This window comes from Nesoenas mayeri (assembly GCF_963082525.1).
Source record: "Nesoenas mayeri genome assembly, chromosome: 14".
Lineage (NCBI taxonomy): Eukaryota > Metazoa > Chordata > Aves > Columbiformes > Columbidae > Nesoenas > Nesoenas mayeri.
Window position 1 is genome coordinate 11,908,955 of NC_137556.1, and position 14,089 is coordinate 11,923,043.

Consider the following 14,089-nt stretch of genomic DNA (forward strand, 5'->3'; position numbering starts at 1 on the left):
TAGTCAACATTTCTATAAGAAATACCAAAATGGCCTTTCATTGCATTGCAATAGGTAGTGATGACGGTGAAATTTTATGTGGTATTTTTTTTTTTTTTCCCTGCATCTTGTTGCACTGAGATACTGAAAAGGATAAATGTATTATGCATATTTTGGTCATTCCATGCCATGTACTTTACTGCAATGTGATTAGTGACCTTCATATATTGCTTGTCAAAATATCCATTATTGAGATCTCCATCAACTGCTGAATGTAACTAGCTGTGAGGAGCATAATTTATACTTGATTGTGTGCAGCAACACTACATAATCATATGGAGAATGGAAAGAAGAAACTGAGTTTTTTGATGAAAAAGCAGAGACAACTTTAGAATTCTAAACCATAAATCCTTGAATTTGACTTGTCTTATATGCCTGCTTTTGTAGGTATGAAGAAGTAGACTCCACTTTCTCTGAGTTATCCTGCCACTTCTTATAGTTCAGTATTTGCATTTTTCTACTTCATAAACTCATTTGTCCTCTTCTTACCAGTATGAGGTCAAAACACTGCCTGCATAAAAATACAGAACTTATTGTTCAGGGAAAACAGACTATAGATCTGCTATTGTTATATGTATAAATCCATATATTAAAAACCTGAACATTCTCTAGTCTCTTTCTGATGCTGCTGTTCTGCAAATACCTTTAGTACCAGGAGGTAACGTTTTCAAGGCAGAACTGTAATTTTTAAGTTAGCGAAGTCTTTTTAAGACTTTGATAGTAAAAGCTAAAGTGGGATGTGTTGCTTTAGGGCTCGACAATATAGAATGGATTCTTTTTCTATTACCTCAATAGCATAATAACATTGAAACATCACTAGCACAATAATTCCCTATTACTGTGAAAGAAAAATATCCCTTGATGAAAGAAAGGAATTGTACATTTCTCAGCAACTGTGCAATGCTCAAATAACATTTCTCTAATGAGACAAACCCAGGAAGATCAAGAAGTCATGTAATAAAAATCCAAACTACATATGAACTTAGGATAAGTTACATGTTAGAGATGTCATTGCACTACTTCAGCAGGTTTGTAACTCCACACGCCTTTCTCTCCTTTTGTAGTGAGCATCATGGTTAAGTATAATCAGACTTTTAATTTTCCTTATGGTATCCTTCTCCACATAGGCTGTGGATCCCATTTCTGAATTTTTCTTCAGAGTGTCACCGCGCTCACAGATCGCCGGTGGCTTCTACGGTTAACATTGCCTTTAGTCAGTTTGCGACTGTCCTGCCCAGGAGGTGTTGCCCTGCTGGGTACAAGGGAGTATTGGCCAGAGAAAGGTCCTGTCGAAGGGTCCATAGCAGTAGGTTCCTCCTCTGCCCACCTATTAAAGAAATAGTAGCCTTCTTCAAGCGTTTGTTTCCTGATAGGATTCACTTCAGAAGCAGAAAGTCCCTGACATCCTGTGTGCCCATGAGACACAGCTGCTGCTGCTGCTGGATGTAAAAATGGTGACACACTTGAGTGGCTGATGTTTTGCTCAAGGTCATCATTAGATGCAGGTGATGCCACAGGTGCACCAGAAGTAGTTTGCTTTCCTGATCTTAATTTCTGGATTTCAAGATCCTGTTCCTCTTTAGGAAGTTTATCTAGTTGCTGTGCTTTCAGAATCAGAGATGCTCCAAAGGTTCCTCGTAGAGCAAAAATAAAGAACCTGATAAGAGAGGAAGAAATAGTCTCACCAATGGGTTCCTTCCATAATTTGTATCACATTACACAAATCCAGTTGCTAATTTTCTGTTACTTTGCAGGCATCTGGTAGATACCTTATACCTGTTAGATGAAAGTTGACTGTTGAATCTTAATGTAACATGTAACTATACGCTTATCTTGACCTGTATAGAGCCAAATACATGTGTATAAATACTAAATAAATGATAGTAGAACCACTTGGTTGCTGAACAGTGCAAGAAAGATAAACAGAAGCTGACCAAGAGATGCAGTATTTGAGGAGATTGAAATTATATTTATACTTCTAACACAGGCTAAAGAAGGGATCTTAATTTGGTAGATCTCATAAAACCAGAAATTTAAAAACCTCAGCTTGTGGATTTCCTCAGGAAACAGTAAAATACCCTTGTGTCCTACCTGCCCTTTGCCCTTATATAACTTTATATTATGTGCAGAGAGAGAAGACACATCCTATCTCCATGTCATGTTAATTTTGCCAGAAAACCAAATTCTCTTTCAAAGCATCGTTCTCATAGGATTTGACCTTTATGTACATGGCCTGAATACACATTTTAAAACAAACATGGGGACTCTTTGAAATTACATTAATAAAGTTACAATCTTCAAATCCTCCTGCTGAATCTATGCATAAATAAGGATAGCAAGATTAAAAAGCCTAACAAGCTAGACTAAGTATGGAAAGGACTTTTAAGGTGATGGATTCCTCAGGCCTCTCTGCACAAGTAGGAGTGGGTGAACACACATTTGGTGTGCCTCTGCTCAGGCTGGTTGATCCCATAACGCCTCAGGTCTAGGAACTGTGCAGTTGCTGGTCATGGCCAGGCAGCTAAGAGCACAGCTACAGGGAGCCAAGGTCCATCTGCATGGAGCTGGTGTGGATCTTGTTGTCCTCTGTCTTCGCTCTCAAGTTGTCCTTTGTATCTTCTGTGCAAGTTGCAGGTGAACCAGACAGGAGGACAGAGAAGGGAAGGAAAACCATGTCTTCCATCCCGTGAACTGCTTTTTCATTTGCTCCTGCCCTTCCCTCAATCCTGCAGGGTGCAAGAGTCAGTTACCTTTTGGGCCTCTGCAGGGCTTCCTGGCAGACTGCAGTCTGCCTTCCACAGCTGGAGAAATAGATCTGGTTCATATGTTGAAATCCCCCAAGAGACACAGTGCCCTCCCTTGCCAATAAAAGGAAATGTAATTTAGATCCTTTTCTTCTCAGTCTCAAGGGATTTAGTACCTAACGCTGTGTAGTTCATGTCCCAAAACCAAGTTCAGAGGCAGTTTTGAGATGCAGATACACAGAGGATGCTCTGCAAAGTGCTGCCAGACAGTGCTCCAGGAAAACCCTGCACACACGCAGCCCCAGAGGGTGTCTGCAGCACAGACAGCAGCAGCAAGAACTGAGGAGAGCAAGGATTTTAACAAAAGCTCTTAGAAACCAAAATCCCAAGGCTCCAACTGGTTTCTGAGGGAGATAGGGAGCAGGCAGTGTGGTGCGATGAACCAACTGAAACTTAATTTTAAGTATGTTTTAACAAAGGGTGGTTTCCCCACTGCTGTGACATGCTGACACCACTAAGTTGCAGCAGAAACCGGGGGCTGGATGTTCTGTGAACTGACGACTCTGCAGAAAATAATCTGGGGTACCTACATGAAGAAACAGCAGTTCTCCAAATTTGAAGATATCAAGATACAAATCTTTAAACTCAGCGTCCCACTGAGACAGCAACAATCTTAACTTTGCTGAATTCCCAAGATGAAGATACCTATTCTCTAATCACGTGTTTGATGTGGCTCTCAGTAGAAAGCTCAGGGTCAAAAACAACACTGTGAATGAGGGCTGACAGGAAAACAACAGGCACACCGAAGGAAAAACAGGCTGGAAAAGCATGCCCTGCCTAGGAGACATGAGACCTTTCTGAACTATGTGTTATTTATCCTGACTTGAAGTTATATAATGTGATGTAAAATCACAAGAACGTCTCAACATAAATGGGAAATAATAATAATGATAATAATAATTTGAAGAAAAATATTATCTAGTCTTGAAAGGTTCCTTTTTAGCCAAAATTAAGACTCAGATTCTAAAGCCTTAAAGCACTTACAAAATCAGATACTAAAAACATTTTCCTGATTCCTGCAATACAATTGTGCTGCACTAGTTTATGACAACTAGGATGAGGACACCAATAAAATAGTAAACCAAACCCATTTCTTTCACTGTCCAAGCACAAACAAAGATTTTAAATAAGTGGTGCAACTCAAAGCATATATGCTGAAAGAATGATTAAGCACCAAAAGTAGCAAGGTTACCATATACATATATTGGAACACAATCATTATGTTTTTCAAACAAGTTTTTTTCAGCAACCTATAATACTGCTTATCTCTCTTCAAATATTATTCAGCCTCAGTTAACTCTATCTTTAACATACCTGATTTATTGCACAAAGTAAAAAAAAATTCTGGATGCAGAAAATTATTTCATATACAAACATGGTTTTAAATTTGGCTTAGTAATGCACTGTAATATGCTTAAGAAGTAGAATACATTTTGTACCTCTCAAAGCATATAGGAATATTTCAAAGACTTGCTTTCTAGTCTTGATCAGCTCGAGAACATTGTGTTTATGATAGCAAACATTTATGTAACAGATTCGTACCGGTAAACTCTGAAGCAACCCAGATAGAAAGTTTTCCCTGACGGGAAAACAAAAGCGGTAGATATATAGTGACTTATCTAGGGTTATATAACCGAATAAATTAACGGTTCATGTACTGGAAACTTGACTTCCACACTGATCACTTTTCCCTGTGCAACACATGTGCCCAGCATATCCCATATCTATACAGATTAATATCATTACTGTTTTTTCGCTCAAATGCCTACAAATCCAAACAAAGAAATCCGAGAGGAAAACAGTGCATCATTCAAACCTTGGCAAGAGTGCAATGACTGGGGTAATAAGGCACAGTAAGTAGAAGATGGGGTCTGACAGCTGCCTTTCCATGATCCAGTAGGGGTTGGTGGGAGGGTTGCAGAGCACGCAGGTGGCATTGTAGATCAGAGAGAAGATGAAGTAAAACGCCACACTGCCCATCATCGTTACCACGTGGAGCAAGGTCTGTAAGCAGAATTGCACAAAATGACAGTGATGCTTGTGAGACCCTGACTCTGGGTGTAAAACAGGAGGATGCAAAGAAAGATCGGAAAGAATGCATCCAATAGACCCTGCTACTGAAAAGTGCAGTAGTAGAAATAACTGGAAAATAACTTACAAACCAATGACAGTTAATAGAGTTCTTTAAAAAACAAGTCCTCATATATTGAAGTACGTAAAAATTGTGTACTTCTTGTCCAAAGGCACAGTAGAAGCAAATTCTGCCACTGTGCACATGGAGGTATTATCCTGAGGCTAATATTATAATAAATTCTGGCACATTGTGAAATCTCAGTGCATCTGTTGCTTACTTGTTGTGACCCAGAATTCAGGTAAATGGCTCTGAAAGGCAAGGTCATGTCTAAATAGCAAGCTGCATTCAGAAAAGAAAAATAGTCGTGTGAACAGGACATACCAAATACATACCCACGTTTTCATTTCTAGAGCCTGATGCAAGAGAATGGTCAGGAGAGAGATGCTATTGATGAGGTTTCCAAAGGAAAACACACCTATGTCAGAGTCCTTGTATGTCTAGGAAACAGACAGGTAGACTGTGATGAACCTCTACTCTTCAAAGGTAATTTTTTGTATTTTTTAAGGTGGAGAGGAGAGTGAGAACATTAATGACCTGTGTGGTACTTACCAAATAGGGGACAAAGAAGCAAATGAGGCTCTGATAGAAGGCATCCAACATTGTAATAATAAAAGTTGACAGCTTGTATATCTGCAGGAGTTTATAGATAACAGTCATTATGATGGAACACACATCTCTAGTCTGTCCTGCAGGCATAATTTGCTGTCTGTTTTTCTTCCATTCAGACTATTGATTATAGATAACGGGTCTAGCTTCAGGAGTAAACACCTCCTGAGCAGCTGATTTAGACCAAAGGCTTATGTGTGAACAGACATTTTCTCTGTGTTAACTAAACACAGATTTCAGAAAGATTAGTCAGTCAACTACGTCTTAAAAGCTGAATGTCAGGAATGCCCCATCCATCCTCAAAGGACCCCGTGCCTCAAATTATTTTTCAAACAAATCTCTTTCTGCAGTTATAGAATTGGTCAAAATCCCTTCTGTTAATGCTCCTTCTACTGAAACTTCTATTCTGTGCAATTTCAATTTGACTACTTGTTATATTTAAGCTTCTCCAGGAAGCTGTGAGGCCACAGCTCCTGTGCAGTGGCACGCACTAGTGTGGTGACAGAAGGCTGGGCTCCTACTCTTCCAGGGCAGACAAAATGTCAAAGCAACAGCAATGATCTCTTCAAAATGATAAAGAATGTATATTTTGCATATATGTGAGATCTAAGAGCTCCTGAGAAAAGGAATGGGAAGTTTTACAGAGAATCTTCAAATTCTGCACTCCTTTACCTAAGTGTTTTAAAACATCATTAAACATAATGTGGATCACCAGTGTTAAAAATCACAGTCCATGATAAATAAAGTAGGTACTGGGAGAAAAAGGAGAGAGAAGTTTTCCTAAGTACCATGCGATTTTGTGATTTAAAACTAAGTCCACATCAAATTTTGCTCATTAACATTTTCATAATTTCCCATTTAAAATGTTGAGGCAATTAGAGAATAAGTACTACTGTGCTTTATGTATGTGCAAAACCAGGTATGTATGTCTGCATATGTGTGTTCTTCAAAAACATACAGGGATCAGAATAGTTCTCTAAACCTGACAGACAAACTGATGTAAAAAAATAACATAGATCATGTATATTTTCCGTGGGTTACCAATACTGACTATTCAAAGTGAAAGAAGTAAATCAGTGAAACAGTTCATGCCTGGAATAACCCAGACATCAAACTGTGACAAAATCCTTTATATATTAACAAATATATTTCTGAACCTGAGAATAATAATAAAAAAATGTTGGATTGTTTATTGACTTAAGGGGTTGTGTTTCCTTGTCACTTTTTGATGTAATCTTTTCAACAACGTTTTCTTCTTCAATAGGTTGAGAGATGGTTTGAAGCATCAAATCTGAACAGAGTTTAATCGGGGACCAACTAATCTACTTTACCCTCATTCATTACATGACCTCAGTGAGAAATTTTTTATATATATAGTGTGTACAGATATACATACATACACTAATTTGCTCCATGGTCTCTTCTTTAGATCAGAAATGTCAAACACAACATTAACACATCACTTTATTTATTATAATGCAGCATGCTTATACCAAATTGGACTAGTCTGTATATTTAGTGGCAGAACAAACCTCCCTATTTCCATCTTCCAACTGTGACCAAGGACCCAGCTTCACTTCCAGGAAGCCACTTCAATCACGTGTTCCTTACTAGTTCTTCTGACAGCTACAATTGTACCTTCTTTTATTGGACATTAGTAAACTAGAAACCGTAAATGGATCATTTTGTTCCAAGTAAGTCTAAACTCTTCTCTCTCTCCTCACAAAACCAAAAATCCTGTGGTGCTTCGGCTTATCAAGCAGTTATTTCAGCAATCAAGACATACCTCTGAATTTTGTCCATTCTTGTACAACTCGGGCAAGCCTAGAAGTGTTTCTGCAGAAACATCTCTATCCAGGACTCCAAAGAGAAGAGGAGGCATGGAGGTGAAGAAGAGATTGAAAAATATCATCTGCCAGTAATCTATCATTGTGCTGCCTGAGAACCCACAGAAGAACTGGTACCAGAAGAGCAGGTTGACATAGGCCTGTGGAGAAGTAAACACAAATACAAAGTCCTGTTACAAGCCAGCTGTGGTTCCCACATGTGCAGAAGCATATCCTTCACACTGGCGTGATTTCATTTCTCTTTGGGCTGTGGGAGTCGTGAAGCTGCACCTCTTCCTTCCCCTGTGCTGTTCCCTACTATTACAGCTGATCTGGACCCTTCAGTTTGCAATGCATAGATGGTCTATACCTCATAGTTCCACCTATGAGGCTAATGTAGTACATTGGTTATTAACAAAGGCTCCCAAGATTTTGTTATTTTGGTTAAAAGTACCGTCAGTAGACAGCTCTGCACTTTATTCCATAAAGCAGTGTATTATAAGGGACTGCTTCACTCTGATCCACTGTGATACAGCTTTTTAAAAGCCATTAGGTTTCTTTAATAAAATAGCAGAGAATAATTCAGTAAACTGTTCACAGCTCTGAGCATCAGATTTTAAAATCCTTTTACAAACTGGTTGTCTGTGTGGAATCAAAGGCCTCCTGCACCCTAATGGTACTGGAGAGATAATAGAACAGCAGCATCCCAGTTTGAAGAGCTATTTCACATTGCAAATAAATAACCTTTGAACTCTAAAAGGGTACCCAATCCAGAAAAAGAAATAAAAAAAGAAGTTTCTATTTCCACTACGAATTCTAACACTGATAAGAAGCAATCCTTATTCAAAATTATTAAAAAAGTACAGATACTTTGAATTCTAAGCAAATATTCTTTCATGTTCAGAGTGTATTTCCCCTCAAATGGGCTTGTTTGCACTGTCTTGTAGAAACTGTATTACTATCAGTTTTTTCCACTTTACATTATTCTTCAATGCGTAGCTCATTTGCATATACATTAAATTTTTAATAAAAATGCCAGATATGACTGCATCGTTACTTGCAAGTTGTTCCTATCAAATTAAATGCAAAAATTCAGAGGTTTCACAGGCAGTCAATTCTTAGTGCAGAGCCTTCTTCTGTATTCGAGCGCTAATAATCTGCTCTTCCTTATGCAAATTTTATTTTGAAGCTCATGGGTATTATTAATAGTTTCTCGAACTACCATATAAAAGTTACTAAGACTTGAATCCTTTTTCCTCCTGGAATAATGCTTTTTCAAATTATATTTAGAATCCATATTTTCCCACATGCTTTATGCAGCACATTACTGAGAAGGCAGTAGCATACTATAAACTTGCAAACTGAATGAACAGGAACTGTAGCTTCATAAAAAGAGAGTATAGCCTGCAAAACCAACCAAACAAACAAATCCACCCAAGAAAACAGGAGTGGAATGGAGAAGGCAGAGCAGAGAAGAGGAAAGAAGAAAAAGAAAACCCTTCAGCCCTGAACTTAACCCTTGCAATGACGAAAATTTTAATAATCTTACCACATTTTTGTAGAAAAAGTAAATCACCATCTTTGCCAGGCGAGCATAACACCAATGGCCATGGACAAGAAGTAGCTTTTTGAGATGCTTAAATCGGGTTATTGCAAAGTCACTAGCCATCACAGCCTTGGGGAAAAAGAATAGAAGTTAATTTACAATAAACCCTTTTTCCCCACCCAATACAATGAAATTTGAACATGGACATTGAAATGATTTCCTGCTACTGAATATGTAGGAAAACAAACAAACACACACCAAACCCAAAACAAACCAAAAACCCCTCCAAACTTTGAGAAAATATTTGGAACTTCCTATCTCTGCAGAACTCTCCATCTTAGGAGAATGAGGAAAGGGGATGTATGGGAAAGAATTTGGTGCAGAAAACACTGAAAGAGAATCAACAAACCTGGTAACGCTATGTTAGAGATAATTCAGAAACCAGATGTTAACCTAACACTGGACAGGCATCTGCTAATTTTCCAGGATTATGAGCAAACACGTTTGTCCATGCATGTTAATTGTTGGCTCAAAACACACTTTTTTTTTTGCCTGAACTCATAATTGGGAACTGCATTTTAATTTACAATAGTAACTTGCATCTTTAATGTGACACTCAGGAGTACAGAGCTGGTATGAAACTTATTAAGCAGCAAGAGACCACCTGAGAAAAGAGGACAGGAAATAAATGGAGGCAATACCTGCATGCCTTCTTGGCCAGATATCCCAACTCCAACATCAGCTGCTTGAATCATACTTACATCATTTGCACCATCACCTAGAATGGGAAGACAGGAGGGAACAATAAATGTGCAAGAAGGGGTGCTCAGAACATAATGCCTATATCAGAACAAGAAAAAAAAACCAGCTATGCTGATAAACAAAGGCTATTCTATACTATTGTGCATCTCAATGAGGGTAACTGATACTCAGCATCAAGCAATCATAACCTCTAGGATGTGATGTTGGTCAGAACATCCTTCTTTCCAGGAGGCTTGGACCCACCAGGGCTAAGCCTGACGTTGGGACCGGCTGGGTGGTGGCCTGGACACCCTGACGCCGTCTATGTATATATTGTTTTGTATGTTTCTGCTTGGCAAATTCCATTTGCTCAACAACACACTTTGCAGCAATTCTCCAAACTAGATGATATACTTGATTGCAGCAATTTCAGGAGTTATTCTACTCATTTCAACTTGCAGCAATATGTCAAATACATAACCAAATTTCCATGGAAAGAACAGCCATGGTTGCTGCCTGCAACGTGGAGACTGTGAATGAGGTTAGCTGGTAAAGAAAAATAAATGAAGGCTGAAAGCTTTTATTTTGAACTCTGAGGCAAAGCAGGGATTTTTAAAAATACATCAGGCTTCCTTTTCTGTTTGGTCCATAGAGATGTATTTTTTTTAAAATCGATTCTGCAAGGATCTTAGTGGGATCACTTACCAAAAGTGGAGCAGGAAACTCAAAGTACTTCACATTATTTGGAGGTAAAACTAAATGCATCAGTGCTTAATACCACTCTGGGGATAACTTTGTTTTCAGAAGTTTGGAAACTCTGACAGGGAAAGGGCTTTATGGAAAGACAAACGGTAACTGCTATCGGCTGTGTACATACGTTTGTACTGGTGCACATGGAAGTGATTGCTGGCAGAGTTTGAATTTGGAGTGCATTTGTCTTGTTTAAATGGGGGCCAGATTTGCTCAGTGAAAGCTGAAGAAGGACTTTCGTATGGCTTTTGATCAGGAAACACTATTCGTTGCTATTTTTTCCCACTGTATCCCAAGGCACAAGAAATAGCTCATAGACTATATTCCATACATTTCCGTAACTCATAAAGGAAGAACTTGCTTCCCTCTTTCTCCCATAAGATCCAAAACAGAGGTACCTATCGACAGGGTCATCACTTTAAGCTGACTCCGGACAAGTTTGACCACCATGCTCTTCTGCAGAGGGGTGGACCGGCAGCACAGCACCGAGCGGCAGTGCTTCGTCAGCGCCAGGAACTTCTCCTCCAGGCCCCCCTGGAAGATGATGTTCAGCGTCCGTCCATCAATCACCAGTCCAAACTCAGGACTGGGGGCCTCAGAGACTGAGAAGGATGTGGGGATAATGCCAAAAAATTTCTTCTGTGATTTTTCAACCTCATAATTCTTCCTCACCTCTTCCAAGGTTAAATTCAGGAGAGATTCACATGTTTCCTATGAGAAAACAGAAGTGGTTCTAGAAATAGTTATCTCCAACTCCCTTTACAGCACAGCACTGACAAAGCATATGTTTGTATAGTCACACCAGTGGGCTTAAACCTATCAGATTAATATTGTGGAAAACTGACTGAGAAACGCACTGATTCAACAGATTGGAGATTACTTCAATGACGTGATCAAATCCTTCAGAGGAAACACTGTGTATCTTATCACTAGTTAACTGAAGTAAGAAATTATTTTAAAAGAAAATAAAATAATATTCACATCAGGAGGACATATTTGTATTTGCAGTTCTGAGAGTACAGATATTTTAAAAAAATCCTTTAAAAATCCCTTTTTTTTCTAAAGGAGATTTTAAAAATCGAGTTCTGATACGAATGATGTGAGATATTGTAGCATTTGCTTCCCTTAGAAGTAAACTGCAGTAGAGAAACAAAACTAGAGGTTCAGATTCTCAAAATTACCCAGTAATTTTGACATCTTGGCCTTTTCTAGATCACAAAATCAGGTGTTTGTCACAATTAAAGACAGAAGTAAACTTCATAAGTCTCAGCACTGTGCCTCAAACACAAATTTAGTCTTTCCCTCTTAGCAAATTTGCCTCATGTTGGACCAAACTCCCCTTTCAGATGCAAACAACTGGAATTAACTTAGTATCAAACACAGACAGATTTGAGGGGAACGTTTTTACCTCTCCTATATCTCTTAAATTGGCACACCACTGTCAGAGGAAACCCAGAATGATCTAAAAGCTATTTTGCTGCCTGATAGTACTTAAAGTCCTCCTTCTGTTGCATGGCACTGAATACCTGAGGAGCTAATCACTCCCTTTTTCTACCTTTTCTGTCAGCTTTATTGAGTGATGATTCAGTTCTAAAATGTTATTTTCACTTTATGTTGCATAAGGTACATGTGTAGGATGCTTGCAAGATTTAAATTACACTTAAGTGGGAGGTTCTGCAATCAAATGTACCTCTGACATCTAATAAAAAGCTGCATATAGCCTGTACACTGAAGACTTCTAAAAAATATTGGAGAAGAAACATCTTCCTGTGAACAAGCCAAAAATTGAAGTGGAAATTCCTGGCTTGTCTCAGCTTGCCTCTTTAAATAAATCCCCCAAACTACCTAGTTATGTTGCTTCTTCCTGAAAGATATTTAATTTCCCATATTTAAATAAGCTACTGGGTTCAGGAGGGGTGAGAGAGTCCCCTCCCACTGAAGCCAGTTCAAGGGTTAACTTCGGCAAAATTAATGGGTTACTGTGAAAGCAGAAGCACTTTGTATGTATTATTTGTTTCCCCCCCCTGCTGCCATTGGGAGACACTTTCAGAAACAGTGTTCCCAGCTTATTTTTGAAAGGGAGGGAGCTGAATCTTGTTGGGAGGCAACTCCAGAGTCCACTGAACCACATGTATTCACACAAGCACGCACATGGTTGCAGTTTGCATCTGAGTCTGGATCGAGGACCATAGGGGGTGCTATGGGTGAGTGCACACATCTGTGTTTCCTGGAGCCAGGGTGGTCTCGCCTGCAGCATCACTTCTCTGACAGAAACCATCTTCTAATTTCCATCTTAAAGATATTCATTCTGCCTTCCGTTAAGGCAGATATGCGTATCAAATTAAATTACACATTGAAGCAAGGAATGTATTCTATGCCAAATTCCATATCATTGCGTGTTTTCCTATTTCCATGGCATTAAAAGAGAGAGACATTTGCACGAGATTTTATTCTTGTTTGGAGAGCTACTAACTGCAGACAAAACCAGTTAGAAAGTAGGCCAACTAACTGCTCTGTAGAGTTGCCTATCATAAGAAAAACATTTTATCTCTATTTCCTCACAACAGCTTTATAGATAAAGACAAGTTTGTATTGGTAACCCCCATTCTGTGGGGAGTAAAACTGAAGCAGCCGAGACAAAGAACTTGCCTAGCGGCAGAAAGCAGCCCTGCCTTCACTCCCCTGCCGCCTGTCCACCCACGGAAAGGCTCGTCTCACCATAACTCCTGTTATTTCAAGTACGGGCCATGGGCACATGCTGCGCAGAAAGGACAGAGCAGCACCCTGGGCAAGTGGCAGCGGCTGTGGCCTGGACACCTCAGGGGCGTCCAAGGCTACGTGGGAAGAGCGAGCTCATGGAAAATAAAGAGGGCAACACAGATGGCATTTTGGACTCAGTTTTAGGTTGTAGAAATGGTCACAGCTGACCCCTCCTTAGCAAACGTGTCTGTTTTAGCCACATAGTGCTTGAACTCAAACCCTAAATCCATCTCACAGAGCTGTCTGTCCCACCAGAATGCCTGGAGGGATGAGATGCTTGGCTCTGCATGGCAATGGTCATCCTCCTTTTTTGCTGGTACCCTACTGATGTTACTTCACAATCTGCAAAAGACAAGGTTGCTCTTCCAAAGCCTTTTACTTTCACCACCCTTTAACAGCATTTATCCTCTTCAAAAGTTAGGACTCTATTTTCTCCCTTCTATTCAGACGGTTTCAGGAATAGCCATAGATTGCACCACAGATTGTTCACTGTATTTCAGTGAGTCACAGGATCTGACAGATGCGCCCTTGAAATGATTATCCTCATTTTGGAATATGTTTGCTTTGCCTACTCCCTGACCTCCTTATTGCCCATGGAAATTCATTCTGTGTACATCAACAGCTACGTGCACCACCACAGAACTATAATCAGATTTCCAAAAATGTGAAATTCTGCTTACAGAAAAAGATACTGGATTAAATAATTCTGATTAAGTCTAATCCTGTCAGGAAACATGTGACTAGAAAGTTCTGAATTTAATTAAAACTACACCTGCATACTTTTTCTACACTGACTCATACAGTACTTTCCAAGTGTCTTCCTACAGATATCAGCTGGGGTTAAGATATCATTGTAGCTGAAATTTCCATTGCAAGGTGAAAA

General features: G+C 39.3%; 1 protein-coding gene across 1 annotated transcript in view; it reads right to left on the reverse strand.

Annotated features, from left to right (window-relative positions):
• Positions 1–1,194: 1,194 nt before the first annotated feature.
• The window catches only part of ATP10B (ATPase phospholipid transporting 10B (putative)), a gene marked incomplete at both ends in the record, with an annotated part of 50,674 nt that continues 37,779 nt past the window's right edge, over positions 1,195–14,089 (reverse strand). The window contains 7 exons of the mRNA XM_080353333.1: positions 1,195–1,696; positions 4,660–4,847; positions 5,527–5,607; positions 7,370–7,570; positions 8,959–9,084; positions 9,657–9,733; positions 10,845–11,157. Of these exons, the coding sequence (XP_080209459.1) occupies positions 1,195–1,696; positions 4,660–4,847; positions 5,527–5,607; positions 7,370–7,570; positions 8,959–9,084; positions 9,657–9,733; positions 10,845–11,157 (1,488 nt within the window). The remainder of the gene's footprint in view (positions 1,697–4,659; positions 4,848–5,526; positions 5,608–7,369; positions 7,571–8,958; positions 9,085–9,656; positions 9,734–10,844; positions 11,158–14,089) is intronic.